The sequence below is a fragment of the Salvelinus alpinus genome, chromosome 28 (genome assembly GCF_045679555.1).
Source record: "Salvelinus alpinus chromosome 28, SLU_Salpinus.1, whole genome shotgun sequence".
Taxonomy (NCBI): Eukaryota; Metazoa; Chordata; class Actinopteri; order Salmoniformes; family Salmonidae; genus Salvelinus; species Salvelinus alpinus.
Window position 1 is genome coordinate 12,890,572 of NC_092113.1, and position 20,127 is coordinate 12,910,698.

The 20,127-nt window shown below is 41.7% G+C and overlaps 1 protein-coding gene across 1 annotated transcript in view; it reads left to right on the forward strand.

Annotated features, from left to right (window-relative positions):
- The window catches only part of LOC139557212 (N-terminal EF-hand calcium-binding protein 1-like), a 42,277-nt gene that overhangs the window by 9,993 nt on the left and 12,157 nt on the right, over positions 1-20,127 (forward strand). The window contains exons 3-7 of the mRNA XM_071371717.1: positions 8,039-8,147; positions 8,713-8,738; positions 8,904-9,001; positions 18,552-18,688; positions 19,655-19,776. Of these exons, the coding sequence (XP_071227818.1) occupies positions 8,039-8,147; positions 8,713-8,738; positions 8,904-9,001; positions 18,552-18,688; positions 19,655-19,776 (492 nt within the window). The remainder of the gene's footprint in view (positions 1-8,038; positions 8,148-8,712; positions 8,739-8,903; positions 9,002-18,551; positions 18,689-19,654; positions 19,777-20,127) is intronic.

Sequence of the window (20,127 nt, forward strand, 5' to 3'; positions counted from 1 at the left end):
CGTTTGGATACTAAGGCAGAAGGTTATTTAAGGCAAAAACAAGGAGGCGAGTGGCTGGTCATGATGGATGGGTGGGTATAGGAATGTCTAGCAACCCAAAGGTTGTGTGTTTGAATGTCATCATGGACAATTTTAGCTAATTAGTCAACCTTGCAACTAATTACAACTTTTTAGCTACTTTACAAGTACTTAACATGTTAGTTAACCCTAACCCTAACCTTAACCCTTTAACCTAACTCCTAACCTTAACCTCTAGCCTAGCTAACATTAGCAACCTAGCTAACGTTACCATTTTCCACCTAGCTAACATTAGTGTTAGTCACCTAGCTACTAGCTATCGTTAGCAACAACAAATTGGAATTGGAATTGGTTTATTTTGATGATTTTCTGTATTTTTCAGTTCCATCAGGTAGCCTGATTATCAGATGTGTCCATGTAAACAGGATTATTAAGGAGATCGTTCTTCTTGCAAAGCATGTAAACATTTTAATCAAACTGTTACATTAATTTGAGTATTCGCAATAGTTGTGTGCATGTAAATGTAGTTATTGAGTGACAATAACACATACCATGTTGTGCTAATATTGATGCATGTCTTGAATTGGCTGACTTAAAATGGAATTGAACCCTGGTTAATTTGATTGTCTGATTTACTGTGCTGTTGCAACAGGAAATAATCAGAATGACAACTCTTTATCGTTGAAGAATATCGAAGCTCACACACCAGTACAGAAGGGGAAGACATGAATAAATCAGAGACAAACAGCTCCTCAGTAGCTGATCGTTTAGAAAACATCTCCACTGCCTCCTGTGCAATCAACATCATCCTGGGTCTCCCCACCAATGTGTGCGTCCTGTGGCTAATAGTGACCGGAGCGGGAGGAACGATGGCCTCACAGTTCTTCACTCTCAACCTGACCGTGTCTGAAATCCTCTACTGCCTGTTTTCTCTTGTCAGATTTCTCTGCAAGCTCATCCAAACAACTGCAGTTCCATATATTGAGGCATTTTCAATTGGTTTATTGCACACTGGCCGACCTCTGTTTCAATGCTGCATCTGTGTGGAGCGCTACCTGGCTGTGGTCCGACCTGTTTTCTTCCTGAAATACAAACCCCTCAGATACAGGGTGGGGTGTTGTGGTGTTGCCTGGCTGATTGTGCTTGGGTCCTCTTTGTTCTGTATGGTTCCGCTTAAATTGTCTTTACTCAGAAGCCTATTCAACTATGCTATCTTGGTTCAGGACCTCATCCTGATGTTTGTGGTGTCATTCTGCTGCCTGTCAGTTGTCAGGGCTCTGAAACAGCCTGGGCTGGGAGACGGGGACAGAGAGAGGGAGAGGACAAACAGCATGAAGATGAGGGCGTTTAAGATCATTTGGATTATCCTGGTGGCTATGATGGTGAATTACCTCCCTGAGATGGTACTTATGACTTTGTACGATGTCCTCGAGGAGGCTGTGCGGCTTTTTTCATTCTGTATTTCTGACTCCATCACTATGATTTTTGGGATTGTGCAGCCCCTCCTCTACCTCCACAGGGTTGGGAAACTGCCCTGTATCCGTGGTCTCTGAGAAAGAGGTGACAATCTAGTATGGGTTGCTCACACAACTCACAGTGGCCAAGCTACCTAAAATGTATAATTTTCTATTGGAGGAGACTCAATGAGTCATTCAGCAGTTTAACCATTGGTGACTAGATAGCTTGTGACCAAAGTTGAAAGAGTTAAAACTTTAGGCAAGTGATCAGTGATTTTAGTTGTTTTGTTTATCACAAATGCATTCACTGTATTAAAAAAAACTATAATGGCATGTTAGTAGTTATTACTCTGTAGATTACCCCTCCGATTTCAATTTCCCAATAAAGATTCAAACTGAACTACACATGCTTGTCTGTCTTCTTAGATTACAATACATGCATAATTTTAAAGGGTTGTGAGTATTTTATGGAACCAACATTTATACTGTACATTGAAACTATGGAAAATGACTAGCCTATAGGACCTCCTCATGTAAATATGACTCATCTTTATAATGGATTCTTATTGGAGACATTGTTAACTAACTAATAAGGATGGATTAGTGCAGCTTTTTCATGATGGTCGCTGATCAATTGGTGAAGGAAGGACAATTGAGTTGCCAATGCCACCAATTCCAGTTGACAGTTTGAGTATACTGGGACATGAGATGCTTTAAGCTTTCTGGCTATGATACTCATATATCTAGTGTCCCCTTAAAACTAGGCTGGTTATGGGGCTAATGAATTAATGAATGTGCTGCTTTGGTCCAGACTCTGAGAATCCGTTTTTGTCTGCCTTGCTTTAGCAGACCCTCAAAGAAATGTGTTTCTGGTAGGATTTGGTTAGAGACACAGTGTTGTAGTGGGGATTGCTTTGATTTATGCCAGGGCTTTCCAACCTTGTTCCTGTAGAGCTACCTTCCTGTAGGTTTTCACTACAACCCTAATCTAGCGTACCTGATTCCAATAGTTAGCTGGTTAATAAGTTGAATCAGGTAAATTGCAACTGGGGTTGGAGCGAAAACCTTCAGCAGGATAGCTCTCCAGGAACTCTTACCAGCAGTGGTTTAATATAGACTTTTCAGCCAGAAAATGTTTTGAAGGAAAGGAAATGTAATTAATTTATTCCTTAATATTATAGGTTGCCATGGCGCCGTGAGGCCAGCTAGGCAGAGAGCTCCTGCAAATGTGTTTTTCTGTGTTTTTTTATAACAACAATATTGAATCAACTTTTTATTTTGTTAGCTTAGTAATGATTGATTATTTATATATTGATTCAACGGTATATTGAATACAGTACAATATTGACAATTCTAACTAGCGTTTGTTTTTATTTAAAACTGGAGATGGCACGTGCTTGGAGAACACAGAGGATTGTTGTAATTTTGAGTGCATCGCTCACTCCAGGATGGACTATCTCAATTATTGATGTGTACCCTCTAGCAAAATCTAATGGGCACAGGCTTCAACCAGTTGGGTGCTTCATGTTGTTTGAGGAGTATCTACCCATGAAGTCGGCAGAGAAGCTGGTAATGACAAAGGGTGGCCTGATGATTTTACTGCTGGATGTGACCACTGATTCCCCCCTACTCAAGCCTGCTTCAGGGCATCAGAGGAGCTGAGAATGGCGTGGCGGGGAGGGGGCTTAGGATGGAAAGTGAAGGCTCTTCTTGATTGACTTTCAGGAGACTGTTGTAGCCAGGCTAGACCTTTGTGCAGCCCACCAGAGTTGGATGTGACTTGGACAGCCCAAGAACTACATGTGCTTTTGTTTTTGTAAAAAAAAAAATGTATCTTTGAAATGATCTGTATAATGAAAATAATAATATTATTATTATCATTATTAATACTAATCACAATTCACTTTCTGACAGATGAGTGATGGCAGTTGTTCTCAAACAGCTTGCTTCATCAGTTAGCGGAAACCTGGCAGATTGAAATATGGGCAGTGCCTGAATTGAGCCTGTCCACGCCGGTCCAGAGTACGGGCACTACTAATGTTCTTCTGCTTCTGTAACAGTACTGGTGCCTCTTTTAGAAAATTCATTTTAAAATATGAACACTGTTAATGTACAGTATATTTAAAGTTAGTACAGACACCTTTTACTTCTACTTCCAAGCACTGAATCGTTTTTTTCTTCTTCACTGCCCTTGGTGATGGGACAGTAAACCTAAGATGTGCAGTGTAGCTTGGCCGACTTGATTTGAGGGAGAAATAACAGTAGTCGTCACCTAATCATGCTAGCAGTATAGCCCATCACTATATGCTTGCATATTGTGCAATCTGGACTAAGTTGTCTGATTACACATTTAGGTAAGTAATTGGGTGTGAAACTAGAACAAAGAGATCGAAGCATATAGTAGTGAAACCTGTACACGGGAAGAACCTGAAAACAGAACATTTAGCATTCCTCCTAAGCAGTTACTGTACTTCCATGAATGAAATAGAGCAGGCTTTGCGTTTGGAATACTAAGGAAGTTTGAAGAAATTGGTTTGGTCCTTTATTTGTCAGTTACGTTACTCTTACAATTTGAGGTCAATCTGACCAGATAAAAAATTCTAGTACGAGTTGTGTCAAACGTTTTTCCTCTCCCAGAGCTAAAATATATTTCTTCCTCATATGTTCTAAAAGCAGCATTTCCAAATGTTGTTGTGTATAAGAAATTAAGATTAACAATATAATTTCATAAATGAAGCCCACTTGGATAACATTATGGTTACTTAAAGCGACTTGCCCTCATTAATTAAATTCATGACATGGCATTAGGCCAGAATGATGGCAATTTTCCTAACATATGTTATTATTTACTGTAGGCCTACCTGTCTGATGTCTTTTGACTGGTGGATCTCTATCTCTCTCATAGCTAGGTCTCTAGTGGTAGTCGGAGTTTGTGGATAGATCTCATTAATCCACAGTCAGCCTGTCAGTGAGCCCAGACCACTCTAATCACACCACACTCTGCCTGTCTGTCCCCCAGGGCCTCCACAGGCTCTCTGCAGAGCCACCAGCACGACTTACCATAGGAATACACTGTACTTAATTTTGCTTTACAGACAAATGTTTGTGACATGGTTACATGGCTGCATATTCATTACCTTAAAGGGATAGCTTACTTTTGTACGTTCATTTTATTTTGACAGGCAATAAATGTGAACAACCTCTTTAAGACTATATGTCACGCCTGTTCCCGCTCCCCCTCCCTGACGCTCGAAGGCGCCAGGCTCCCCAGCATTACGCACTCCTGCCACCATCAGTACGCACACCTGCCTTTCCCCATCACGCGTATCAGCGATTATTGGACTCACCTGGACTCAATCACATGTTTATTACCTCCCCTATATTTGTCAATTCCCCATCTCTGTTCCCCGTTGCTGCATTGATTGTCGTTGGTTGTTGTGTATCCATGTGCTGATGCTGTTCCTGTCTTGCTCTTTGTCTGTTCCTAATTAAATGTCAACTCCCCGTACCTGCTTCTCGCCTCCTGTCTTTACACTATAAGAGAATGTTGAAATATTAGAAGATGAAGAGAATCAAAGGGATTGTCAAATGTAAATCATAATTAAATTGATGATCAAGTTCTTCCTTCCATATCATTGGAGTAGATGAGAGACTGATGTACTGTGAAGTAAGAAAGGGGAAGACAAAGAAAGAATCTGAATTCTGCATACTTCAGTTTCAAGAGGAAAAACTCTTCGAAGCAAATATTGCCTTAAGAAAGGGTTGCCGTTGACAACAGTGGTTTTGTCTTCTGAATATTTTGTTTCAGCATAGGGAGTTATGTGAAATAATTGGAATTTTTACAGCGGGTGGGTTTAATCCTGGATGCTGATTGGTTAAAACCACATTTCAGACGATGTCTATTCCACACGTTACCCCCGGCTAAGTCTATGACGTTGAAATGCCTATTTACTCTGTTCCATCCCGCTGTCTCATCAGCTCAGACAGGCGATTGATATACTATATAGATCTACACTGTAAAAAGCATCTAGACATTATCTCCCATTTCTTTTAGACTACCGTTTGGTTTTCAACAGCGGAGATATGTAATAACCTTGCTCTCTGTCTCCGACATTTGCAACATTGTTTCAATATTGAAATTTGAACTTCAGCTGTCTTATGGTAATGAACTCATGAATCAGCATCATTTGTATTGATATACAAAGAAATGTCAATAGAAAAACACAAAATGCAGCTAGTTTGCTGTCATTCCATCTTCAGTTTGAAGTGATTGTGTTAGCTGTGTAGTTGGCTATCTCTTCTGAACAGTTGCTTGGCGAGAGAGGAAATGTTCTATGCCAGGCGAAATTCGCTCATTAGCTCATTGTTATGGATGTATCCTAAAACAATTACAAGAAAACAGCTTAAACAAATGCAAATGCAACTACTTTGCTGTTATTCTGGCTTCACTGTTTGACATGACTGTATTAGTCAAAGTTGGCTAGCTAGCAAGCAAGGGAGAACAACGTTGCCAGCCATCATGACAACGGAACACTTAGAATGTACGACTGGGTCGTGTCCATAGATTTAGAATAAAAAGACGTAACGACCAACTGGCTTGGATAGCAACCCTAGATTTGTGTCGGGACTATATCTCGAGGAAGGTTGAAATAGAATGAATAATTTCATCAAAATAAAGTTTTTAATGAAAATATGTCAATAATTATTTGAATATGTTCGTAACCCGTTGTATAAAAGTGATAATGCTCTTTATTCACACATGGCTTTATGTCAATTAAGTGATAATCCCCTCGAACCTGGTGTTTGTCGGATATATTGGTACAGTTTGTCGGCCCGAGACGAATACCCATGCAAATATATCCTCCAAACACCAGCTTCTTGGGCATTATCACTTAATTGAGATAAAGCCAGGCGTGAAGAAAGATATTCCCGTACTTAATTTATATAGTGCACTCGACTCACTGAGACAGTGTTAGGTTCTAATTCTCAGAGTAAAAAACTCTACGGACACTATGAAAGCTTAACCAAGTTTAATTTCCCAGAGGATCAATACAGCTGCATTAGACAACAACATTTCACACAAGCACTGTTATTTAACCCTTCCTCCTGAGTCTCCTCCTACACATCTGTACAAACATTGTTCTTTACTGCTAGGCAGGACACTAAGTGATACGGGCAATAAACTTTATTTCTCCCTTAATCCATGGCTCTCTCCCCTTATCAATCAATCAATCAATCAATTTTATTTTATATAGCCCTTCGTACATCAGCTAATATCTCGAAGTGCTGTACAGAAACCCAGCCTAAAACCCCAAACAGCTAGTAATGCAGGTGTAGAAGCACGGTGGCTAGGAAAAACTCCCTAGAAAGGCCAAAACCTAGGAAGAAACCTAGAGAGGAACCAGGCTATGAGGGGTGGCCAGTCCTCTTCTGGCTGTGCCGGGTGGAGATTATAACAGAACTATGCCAAGATGTTCAAAAATGTTCATAAGTGACAAGCATGGTCAAATAATAATCATGAATAATTTTCAGTTGGCTTTTCATAGCCGATCATCAAGAGTTGAAAAACAACAGGTCTGGGACAGGTGGCGGTTCCATAACCGCAGGCAGAACAGCTGAAACTGGAATAGCAGCAAGGCCAGGCGGACTGGGGACAGCAAGGAGTCACCACGGGCGGCAGTCCCGACGCATGGTCCTAGGGCCCAGGTCCTCCGAGAGAAAGAAAGAGAGAAGGAGAAAATTAGAGAGAGCCAAGATTTTCAAAATGTTCATAAATGACAAGCATGGTCAAATAATAATCAGGAATAAATCTCAGTTGGCTTTTCATAGCCGATCATTAAGAGTTGAAAACAGCAGGTCTGGGACAGGTAGGGGTTCCATAACCGCAGGCAAAACAGTTGAAACTGGAATAGCAGCAAGGCCAGGCGGACTGGGGACAGCAAGGAGTCACCACGGCCGGTAGTCCCGACGTATGGTCCTAGGGCTCAGGTCCTCCGAGAGAAAGAAAGAGAGAAGGAGAAAATTAGAGAGAGCCTGGCCCTGCTGCTATTCCAGTTTCAACTGTTCTGCCTGCGGTTATGGAACCCCTACCTGTCCCAGACCTGCTGTTTTCAACTCTTAATGATCAATGCCTGCCACATGTGATCACTTCCCTGCACTCAACACAAGGCCTTGCTGCTATTCCAGTTTCAACTGTTCTGCCTGCGGTTATGGAACCCCTACCTGTCCCAGACCTGCTGTTTTCAACTCTTAATGATCAATGCCTGCCACGTGATCACTTCCCTGCACTCAACACAAGACTGTGTCTCTTCTCCTCCCAGAGGATCCCTCCCATAGGATCCCTAATGGCTAACAATAACATATCCTGACATAATGTAAACGTTATACATTACCCTCTCTCCCTCAGTGACATGAATAAGTATATTTCATATTCTCAGAACCCAACACAGTTATTTAGTTCCAGTAACTTGAGTCTTGAACAAACTGAGTGAGTCATGAATACTCCTTTATCGTCTTCTCTGTTTCAGTAGGTAGTTAATGTGTCCCTGGTTTCCCTCTCTCAGACGACGGCAAGCTATCCCTGGAGGAGTTCCAGTCACACTTTGCCGACGGTATCCTCACCCCAGAGCAGATGCAGGAGCTGTTCTACTCAATTGACAGGCAGCAGACTGAGTGAGTGCGTCTTATTTGCCTCTGGGAATCCTCTTCAGTCGCCATCTGTAACTGCCACACAGGCAGGACGTCTACACTTCAAAGAGGATGTGTCAATATTTCATCAAGGGAGCATATAATCTGTACCCACTGGGCACAAGAAATGTCAACCTGTCGTTGGATTTAGGTTAAAAGTTGAGGACTTTTTGCAAATCCAATCAGTTTTCCACGTTGACTCAATGTCACCACATTTAATTATTTTGTTAAAATGACGTTTTGTTATATTTCATTCTTCTGTGATGTATATAAAGTGTGATATTGGGGTCCAATCTCAAAATTGAATACATTTCAACTCTATATCTGGCATGGTATAGGTGTCTTCTTTGTTTACGCCCATAACCATGTGTGTGAAGTGTATACTTTTGTTTCAAAGTAGATTTGTTTTAGACTACCAAGAAATACCTTGTGTGATCCTGATTTAGCCCACTACAGTAAAAGGTTAAAGCGGTTTGATGAGACTTTTGGTCTTCCCTGATTCCATTAATGTTTTTGTCATCTTCTTCCTCTCAATTTTCCTACCTCTCAGCAACCTAGACACAGACAAACTCTCAGGTATTTCCCTCTGACTCTTCTCTGTTTTTATTGACTCTGTGCTGTCAAAATGCTCTCTCAAGCCCTTTACCATAATCTAATCCCGTCTTTTACTGGATTTTAAATTACAAAGGCCTATGTGTATTCAATATTGTACCTGACAGCTCTTTGTATATCCACCCCCAGAATACTTCTCTCCCCACCTGGGGGAATATCTGAACGTCCTTTCTGCTCTGGAGAAGCTGAACGTCGCCATCCTGAAGGCCATGGACAAAACTAAAGAGGTTTGTGGCCAATACAGTACAGCATGTTTAAAGGGATAGTTCAGTAAAATGACATATTTAGATATGTGTTTCCTTACCTTGAAAATAGTCTATGAACAAAGTGTGACTGAGATCCACACTTTGCTTTTGTTAAACTAGCCACTGCCAATAAACGCTAATATTGCTGAACTATCTCTTTAAAATGAAAATCAACTGTCTGGGATTCTTAACTGCACCTCTCATTTGCAGAACTGCAGAATCATTTGGTAAAAGGAACTCACTTGACCATCTCTTTCCATTACATTTCGCTGTTGTTACCGTTCGCCATTACATATGTTTCAAGCAACATATTTGTTGATGTCTACTGAGAATAAAGTGAGCAGCAAGATAATAGCCAGTTGGTCCGCCTTTATCCGCGTATGACAATTAGAAAAAATCTAACCACCCCTTTTCCCCAGTAAGATTTTGGATAGGCTTTTGTTACCTTTTGAAGCGTCTGAGATTTCTCAGCTGTGACAGTGATATGACAGTATGGAAAGTGGATTTGCACAACTGGGTCCTCTTCCTCTTTCACACTGATGCTGCATTTTAAAACAACGGGCTGTAACCTGCAGGGACCCTTCCCTAACACTTGAGCTTCAACCATGACACAAGGTCAGGTATTTTTATTGTGAACTGTGGTGTCTGTATGAGGACCAACATATCTCTAGTTGGACAGGTGCTGTAAATACAGAAGTTCTTAAAGCAGAATCCCCTCCAAACCCAGCAAAGAACTTCTGGTTGGTAATTTCTGGCCTATCTTGGGTCACACCCTTTAGTTAGCATTTCAAGAGTTTAAACTACTATCAGGGTCCAAGCATGAAGTAAAGCATATAAAACCATGGCTGCGTTCTCTGTCGGGCAAAGGTGGCTGGTGACAACTTAATTGGGGAGGATGGGCTCATAGTAATAACTGGAACAGAATAAATGGAATGGTATCAAACACATCTAACACATGGTTTCCATTTCCATTCCACTCCGTCCTCCCCTCACCAGCCTCCTGGGTTAACTGGGCATTGCTTCCCAAAACTAGACATTGCTTCAAAGAATCATGCTTGGTTATGAAGAAACAAACTAAAAAGAGAATTGGTAATAATGTTTTTAAGACATGAAGCAGAACGGTGTTAATTTTGTACAATTTATAGAGGATTTCTGCTCATAGCTCATACGGAGGCAGACTGGAGCCCTGGGTGAGCTTAGTGAAATTATTGCTTTAATAAGCACTGTGTTCAGATCAACATCAAATAACCCCCCCATAAGACTTAATCGATACCACTGGGTACACTTCATCAGTCTCATCTAATTCTTGATATTGGGATCAGGCTAAGCTTTGTTGTTCTTCAATTTCAAAAATGATAAGTGAAAATGCTGTGAAAAGATTTAGGCAACTTGTGTGAACGGATACAGATGTACATTATTGATTGGTCCATGGTACAGTATGCTGTGTCTCCCCATCCCCACTTTGTGCCATTTGTGTCGGTATTGCTATAGTGACACAGCAGTGTGAATGGGTGGGTTAAGGCATTATTTCCAAAACTCAGTCCTGTCACCCCCCCCTCCCCCATGGGTGCACATTTAGTTTTTTTCCCCTAACACTACACAGCTGATTCAAATAATCAAAGCTTGATGATGAGTTGGTTATTCGAATCAGCTGTGTAGTTCTAGGGCAAAAACTAAACGTGCACCCAGTGGGGACCCCAGGACCGAGTTTGGGAAACCCTGGGTTAAGGGACAGCAATATATACAGTGCATTCGGAAAGTATTCAGACCCCTTGACTTTTTCCAATTTTTTTTATGTTACAGCCTTATTTTTTTTTTAAGTATTACAGTATATTGTTTTCCCCCCTCATCAATCTACACACAATACCCCATAATGACCAAGCAAAGCCTCAAGTCTTCTTGGGTATGACACGACAAGCTTGGCACACCTATATTTGGGGAGTTTCTCCTATTCTTCTCTGCAGATCCTCTCAAGCTCTGTCAGGATGGATGTGGAGCATCGCTGCACAGCTATTTTCAGGTCTTTCCAGAGATGTTAGATCGGGTTCAAGTCCGGGCTCTGGCTGGGCCACTCAAGGACATTCAGAGACTTGTCCGGAAGCCACTCCTGCATTACCTTGGCTATGTGCTTAGGGTCGTTGTCCTGTTGGAAGGTGAACCTTCACTCTGGAGTAGGTTTTAATCAAGTATCAAGCAGGTTTAAATCAAGGATCTCTCTGTACTTTTCTCTGTTCATCTTTCCATCGATCCTGACTAGTCTCCCAGTCCCTGCCACTGAAAACCATCCTCACAGCATGATGCTGCCACCGCCATGCTTCACCGTAGGGATGGTGGCAGGTTTCCTCCAGCGTGCCTTCGGGCAAACTCCAATTGGGCTGTCATGTACCTTTTACTGAGGAGTGGCTTCCATCTGGCCACTCTACCATATAGGCCTGATTGGTGTAAAGTGCTACAGAGATGGTTTTCCTTCTGGAATGTTCTCCCATCTCCACAAAGGAACTCTCCCCCGATTGCTCAGTTTGGCCTGGCGGCCAGCTCTAGGAAGAGTCTTGGGGACCTTCAAGATGCAGACATTTTTTGGTACACTGTCTCGGAACGCTACGGACAATTCATTCGACCTCATCGCTTGGTTTTTGCTTTGACATGCACTGTCAACTGTGGGACCAGTATAGATACAGTGGGGAGAACAAGTATTTGATACACTGCCGATTTTGCAGGTTTTCCTACTTACAAAGCATGTAGAGGTCTGTAATTTTTATCATAGGTACACTTCAACTATGAGAGACGGAATCTAAAACAAAAATCCAGAAAATCACATTGTATGATTTTTAAGTAATTAATTTGCATTTTATTGCATGACATAAGTATTTGATACATCAGAAAAGCAGAACTTAATATTTGGTACAGAAACCTTTGTTTGCAATTACAGAGATCATACGTTTCCTGTAGTTCTTGACTAGGTTTGCACACACTGCAGCAGGGATTTTGGCCCACTCCTCCCTACAGATCTTCTCCAGATCTTTCAGGTTTCGGGGCTGTCGCTGGGCAATACGGACTTTCAGCTCCCTCCAAAGATTTTCTATTGGGTTCAGGTCTGGAGACTGGCTAGGCCACTCCAGGACCTTGAGATGCTTCTTACGGAGCCACTCCTTAGTTGCCATGGCTGTGTGCTTCGTGTCGTTGTCATGCTGGAAGACCCAGCCACGACCCATCTTCAATGCTCTTACTGAGGGAAGGAGGTTGTTGGCCAAGATCTCGCGATACATGGCCCCATCCATCCTCCCCTCAATACGGTGCAGTCGTCCTGTCCCCTTTGCAGAAAAGCATCCCCAAAGAATGATGTTTCCACCTCCATGCTTCACGGTTGGGATGGTGTTCTTGGGGTTGTACTCATACTTCTTCTTCCTCCAAACACGGCGAGTGGAGTTAGACCAAAAAGCTCTATTTTTGTCTCATCAGACCACATGACCTTCTCCCATTCCTCCTCTGGATCATCCAGATGGTCATTGGCAAACTTCAGACGGGCCTGGACATGCACTGGCTTAAGCAGGGGGACCTTGCGTGCGCTGCAGGATTTTAATCCATGACGGCGTAGTGTGTTACTAATGGTTTTCTTTGAGACTGTGGTCCCAGCTCTCTTCAGGTCATTGACCAGGTCCTGCCGTGTAGTTCTGGGCTGATCCCTCACCTTCCTCATGATCATTGATGCCCCACGAGGTGAAATCTTGCATGGAGCCCCAGACCGAGGGTGATTGACCGTCATCTTGAACTTCTTCCATTTTCTAATAATTGCGCCAAGTTGTTTCCTTCTCACCAAGCTGCTTGCCTATTGTCCTGTAGCCCATCCCAGCCTTGTGCAGGTCTACAATTTTATCCCTGATGTCCTTACACAGCTCTCTGGTCTTGGCTATTGTGGAGAGGTTGGAATCTGTTTGATTGAGTGTGTGGACAGGTGTCTTTTATACAGGTAACGAGTTCAAACAGGTGCAGTTAATACAGGTAATGAGTGGAGAACAGGAGGGCTTCTTAAAGAAAAACTAACAGGTCTGTGAGAGCCGGAATTCTTACTGGTTGGTAGGTGATCAAATACTTATGTCATGCAATAAAATGCAAATTAATTATTTAAAAATCATACAATGTGATTTTCTGGATTTTTGAGAGATTCTGTCTCTCACAGTTGAAGTGTACCTATGATAAAAATGACAGACCTCTACATGCTTTGTAAGTAGGAAAACCTGCAAAATCGGCAGTGTATCAAATACTTGTTCTCCCCACTGTAGGTGTGTGCTTTTCCAAACCATGTCCAATCAATTGAATTTACTACACGTTGACTATAATAAAATTGTAGAAAGGTGCTTCAACAAAGTACTGAGTAAAGGGTCTGAAAACTTATGGAAATGTGATATTTCTGTTTTTATTTTTTCCAAAGGTGCTTCCACAAAGTACTGAGTAAAGGTTCTGAATATTTATGTTAATGTAATATTTATATTTTTTTATTCGGAATACATTTGCAAACATTTCTAAAAACCTGTTTTTGCTTTGTCATTATGGGATATTGTGTGTAGATTGATGAGGAAAATGTTTGATTTAATCCATTTTAGAATAAGGCTGTAACATAATAAAATCTGGAAAAAGGGAAGGGGTCTGAATACTTTCTGAATGCACGGTATTTGGGCTATGTAATGGGTTTGAGGGATGTGACCATGGTAACAACACACACACACACACACACACACACACACACACACACACACACACACACACACACACACACACACACACACACACACACACACACACACACACACACACACACACACACACACACACACCAGATAAAGATTGTGATCTCAACTGTGAACGGAGAATGACGTGAAAATAACCAAAGCTGACATGAACCCCCCCAGCACTCCTACTGTCTGACGTCAAACATACTCTAGAGATAGTAGAACTGCACCAGAGCTACAAAGCTGTTTATCGTTTCTTTCTCTCCCTCTCTCTATCTACCTCTTTCTCCCTCCACCCCTCCCTATATATCTCTCTCCCTATCTCGTTCACCCTCCCTACCCCTACCTTTCCCCATCTATCCCTCTTTCTCTCTATGTAGCTATTTCTTTCTCCCACCCTCCCTATCTTCCCTCTCTCTCTCTCTCTCTCTCTCACACACAGTCCCCCTTTGCCTTTTCCATTCCGTCATTATTCTGCCCAATGTCTGTTTTGACTCACTGCAAGGAGAAGCTATTGCCTTGAGGGCTGTACTGGGATCAACTTTGCCTTTCCCCAGTCTTAGCTTGACTGACTTCAGGACAAACCCTATCAACACTCCTCTTTATGTCTCAGTACTAGTTAATATGTCTCTTCTTGGAACACTAAAGTGGGGGTGAACACTAAAGTGTGTCTCTACAGCCATGGTGTTGATAACATTCAATCAAATGCTTTCCACAGCGCTGGTCCCATATTCTCAGAGTAGAAATGCTGATTTATCAGGTCCCGCCTATCCATACAATCGTATTCAGTATGATCTAAAAGGTAAAACTGGTCCTACATTATATCAGCAATCCTATTAGGAGACACAGAATGTATTTTACAGATCTTATAGAAAGAGCAACATGTATTATATCCATGTGGAGTTACAACTGAATACTGTAGAATTATTTTCTTTCTTTCAGTGCAGTGCTGAGATAAGAAGATAAAAATAATAAATCACCCATTTTCAACAGAACATCTGCAACTCTGAGAGAAAGAGAGATGAAGTAAAACATTTAAAATTCTTCCTTACTCCTGAAGTGTACAGGATGCTGGGAGGGAGAAAGAAAACATTGGAAAGGAATTGGAATGGGAAAGGGGGATACCTAGTCAATTGTACAACTGAATGCATTCAGAATAGGGAAGGGAGAGATACAAAAAGAAATTCTCCATAGGTTGCAACTTTCCAAAACACAGCACACATTCAAGGCACTGCACACTCAATTTCGATAATTCCATTTCATAGCGCCATGGGGCATTTTCAGTACCTACAAAAATAAAACCAATAGAATCATACAGAGATCGGTGAGAACACAGCAGGCTTTCTCAGCTAGTGAAGTGATAAAAAACATAACAGTATAATGAACAATATTTTTACGATGTTACTTGTCACACACCGTTACACATGACACCTGGCACCCTGTAATATGTCCACATTAAGCACATTTAAGATCAATTTAGCTCATTTTTGGTGTGTGAAATTCCTCAAAAAAGGACACAGGCTGGGATTCGAGTAAGTGCCGATAGTAGATTTCCAGATAGTGCTGTCAGAAGTGAATGCAAAATAATGTATTCAAGGTTAAAAATTGTAAAGTTTGCAATTTCCACTTTGTCAGACTTGATTTGCCCTGATGAAAAATGTATCAATCCATACAAAAAAATTATTGAAATGTCCTGTTGCTGCAGGACTATTTTCCTGCTGTAGCAAACTGGCTCAAATTAAGATCCGACATCTGTATATATACAGTACCAGTCAAAAGTTTGGACACACCTATTCATTCCAGGGTTTTTCTTTATTTTTGACTATTTTCTACATTGTAGAAAAGTAGTGAAGACATCAAAACTATGAAATAACACATATGTAATCATGTAGTAACCAAAAAAATGTTAAACAAATCAAAATATATTTTAGATTCTTCAAAGTAGCCACCCTTTGTATTCATACCCCTTGACTCAGTGGTTCCCAAACTTTTTATAGTCCCGTACCCCTTCAAACATTCAACCTCTAGCTGCTACCCCCTCTAGCACCAGGGTCAGCGCACTCTCAAATGTTGTTTTTTTGCCATCATTGTAAGCCTGCCACACACACACTATACGATACATTTATTAAACATAAGAATGAGTGTGAGTTTTTGTCACAACCCGGCTCATGGGAAGTGACAAAGAGCTCTTATAGGACCAGGGCATAAATAATATAATAATATTCAATAATTTTGCTCTTTTTAGCCATCTTACATATAAAACTGTATTTGTTAATTGTGAATAACTCACCACAGGTTAATGAGAAGGGTGTGCTTTAAAGGATGCACATAACTCTGCAATGTTGGGTTGTATTGGAGAGAGTCTGCCTATATTTAGTTTTCATGCTAGTGAGGGCCGAGAATCCACTCTCACATCGGTACGTGGTTGCAAAGGGCATCAGTGTCTTAACAGCGCGATTTGTCAAGGCAGGATACTCTGAGCGCAGCCTAATCCAGAAATCTGGCAGTGATTACATCTTTGAGTCGTCTTCAACTTGTCTGTATCAGCTTTGCACATCTGGATTTGGGGATTTTCTCCCATTCTTCCTTGCAGATTTTCTCAAGCTCTGTTAAGTTAGATGGGGATCGGCGGTGAACAGCAATCTTTAAATCTTTCCACAGATTTTCAATGGGATTCAATTCTGGGCTTTGACTGGGCCATTCAAGGACTTTCACATTCTTGTTCTGAAACCATTTCAGCGTTGTTTTGGCTGTATGCTTGAGGTTATTGTCCAGTTTGAATGTAAATCTTCACCCCAGTCTAAGGTCATTTGCACTCTGAAGCAGGTTCTCATTAAGGATTTGCCTGTATTTGGCTCCATTCATTATTCCCTCTATCCTTACCAGTCTCCCAGTCCCTGCCACTGAAAAGCATCCCCATAGCATGAAGCTGCCACCACCATTCCTCATGGTAGGGATGGTGTTAGACGGGTGTTGAGCTGTGCCTGGTTTTCTCAGGCCTTTCTCAGGCATTCAGGCCAAACAGTTACATTTTACCACATAATCTTTTGCCTTATGCTCAGTCTTTCACATGCATTTTTGCAAACTCCAGGCGTGCTATCATGTGCCTTTTTCTCAGGAGTAGCTTCTGTCTGGCCACTCTCCCATAAAGCCCAGATTGGTCAAGTGCTGTAGAGACTGTTGTCCTCCTGGCAGGTTCTCCAATCTTAGTCAAACAATTTTCAGAGAGGTCAGAGGGCCAGCTCTAGGCAGAGACTGGGTAGTTCCATATTTTTTCAATTTCCCAGTGGTGGAGACGACTGTGCTTTTGGAAATATTCAACGCAGTAGAAATTGTTTTATACACCTCATCACAATTCTATCTCGGAGATCTACAGACATTTCCTTGGACTTGGTATGGTATAGTTTCTGCTCTGACATGCACTGTCAACTGTGGGACCTTACATACAGTGCATTTGGAAAGTATTCAGATCCCTTAAATTTTTCCACATTTTGTTACGTTACAGCCTTATTCTAAAATGTATTAAATAAATGATTTTCCTCATCAATCTACACCATAAGGACAAAGCAAAAACAGGTTTTTAGAAATGTATGCAAAAAAAGGTATTTACATAAGTATTCAGACTCTTTGCTATGAGACTCGAAATTGAGCTCAGGCGCATGCTATTTCCATTGACCATCCTTGAGATGTTTCTACGTCTTGATTGTAGTCCACTTGTGGTAAATTCAATTGATTGGACATGATTTGGAAAGGCACACACCTGTCTATATAAGGTCCCACAGTTGACAGTGCATGTCAGAGCAAAAACCAAGCCATGAAGTCGATGGAATGTCCGTAGAGGTCGGAGACAGAATTGTTTTGATGCACAGATTTGGGGAAGGGTTGCAACAAATTTCTGCAGCATTGAAGGTCCCCAAGAAGTGGCTTCCATCAGTGGCTTCCATCATTCTTAAATGGAAGAAGTTTGGAACCACCAAGACTCTTCCTAGAGCTGGCCGCCCGGCCAAACTGAGCAATTGGGGAGAAGGGCCTTCATCAGGGAGGTGACCAAGAACCAATGGTCACTCTGAAAGAGTTCCTCTGTACTGATGGGAGAACCTTCCAGAAGGACACCCATATCTGCAGCACTCCACCAATCAGGCCTTTATGGTAGAGTGTCCAGACGGATGCCACTCCTCAGTAAAAGGCACATGACAACTCACTTGGAGTTTGCCAAAAGCCACCTAAACGGCTCTCAGACCATGAGAAACAAGATTCTCTGGTCTGATGAAACCAGGATTGAACTCTGGCCTGAATGGCAAGTGTCACGTCTGGGGGAAACCTGGCACCATCCCTAAGGTGAAGCATGGTGGTGGCAGCATCATACTGTGGGGATGTTTTTCAGCGGCAGGGACTGGGAGACAAGTCAGGATCGAGGGAAAGATGAATGGAGCAAAGTACAAAGAGATCCTTGATGAAAACCTACTCCAGAGCACTCAGGACCTAAGACTGGGGTCGAAGGTTCACCTTCCAACAGGACAACGACCCTAAGCACCGCAGAAGTGGCTTCGGGACAAGTCTCTGAATGTCCTTGAGTGGTCCAGCCAGAGCCCGTTCTTGAACCCGAACTAACATTTCTTGAGAGACCTGAAAAAAGCTGTGCAGTGACGCTACCCATCCAACAGAGCTTGAGAAAATCTGCAAGGAAGAATGTGTATATATTTATTATTATTATTAATAATAATTGAAATTACCATTGAATAGGATTTGTTTCATTGAAGCTTTCTTCCCACTCTACCTCCTCCCCTCACCCCCTCCCTGTACAGGAGTACCAGGGCTCGTCGGTGTTGGGACAGTTTGTGACACGTTTCCTTCTGCGAGAGACCAACACCCAGCTGCAGTCCCTGCAGTCATCATTAGACTGCGCTATGGAGGCCGTGGATGAGCAGAGCTGCACTGGCAGGTAGAGTAGCACCGCAATGACTATCTATGATACTGGCCGTTCTCCCTTAATCACTATCTACTGTATCTATCTACTATCTACTGCTACTGTATTTCAGTTAGTAAAGTCAAATCAAATCAAATTTATTTATCAGCTTACATCAGCTGATGTCACAAAGTGCTGTACAGAAACCCAGCCTAAAACCCCAAACAGCAAGCAATGCAGGTGTAGAAGCACGGCGCAAGCTTTGGAGTTAGCAACTCCAGAATTTTTTTGTCTGTAAAGCTAATTATGCGAGAAATGGAAATGGAAATGCTTTTATGTGCAAATATTGATATAATAACCATAATTTTAATTTCCTCCCACACAAAGTATGCAGTTTAGGCTACAGATTAAATAAATTATGAACTTCAAAGGGTGCTGAAACTGCACAGTGATGAGCTTGATGCTCCTTTCCAATAAGATATTGAGGGTCTTATTCTGGTGACGTGATGATCAACGTTTGGCTGCCGTTTGATAAATAAAAATAATCTTGCTCTTTTGTCCATAATATTCTCATCATGTATGCTCTACCCGCACTGTATCGGCGAGCTGTTGGCACGTGCCAAGACCAGAGTGGGCACATTCGCTATATAATGCAACTTTTGTTGTGACAAAACCATCATTAGAGTTGAAAATGCATTGGAAACCCATTTAACTTGTATTTTTTATTTGGTACATGGGAATTTAACCGCAAAACTTATTATGTGCACTACGTCATCACACACAGCCTTTTATCCGACCCAAGTCAATTTGATGGAAATACATATCTGGTAGGAAAATGTGCATATTGTTTTTATGCAGATTTGTTAATATTCGCATGAAAATCTGTCGCCAATTGGATAGTAACCTAGCTAGTAACAATGATAAGGATGATACTGCTGTTGATGATGATAACAATGTTGTTGTTGTTTCGGGTGACGTTGATGATGATTGTGTCCACTGCAGGAAGATGATAAAGAAGCCAGAGGATCTTTCCCTCCAGAAAATCGCCAAACGCCCAGGCCGTCGCATCCAAAAGAACCTGTGTCTCTCCCCCACAGACCCTTACTCTGGCATGCTCACTACAGGTACACACTGACACCTGTGTTTTGCCTCATTCTAAGGGTCTGTTTCAATTAAAAGGTAGCAACATGTCTTTGATTGCAATTACGCATATGGCCTTTAGGCCTATGGCAATTTAGGAAAATATATTTAGTGCCGTTTTGAAATATGAAATTGTACGATTGAATTGTTTGCCACATTGACCAAAGGTGAGTTCCCCGCAAACATAAAGATCACCTTCAGCTCTTAGAGCATCTTAAGTGCATTGGTAGGCATTGGACAAACAATGAACTTATTGGTTAAGATTATCTTCATTTTTGGGGGAAATTCACCTCGGATCAGTTATTTTTCACTTCACGGCACAAGCCATGTGTGTA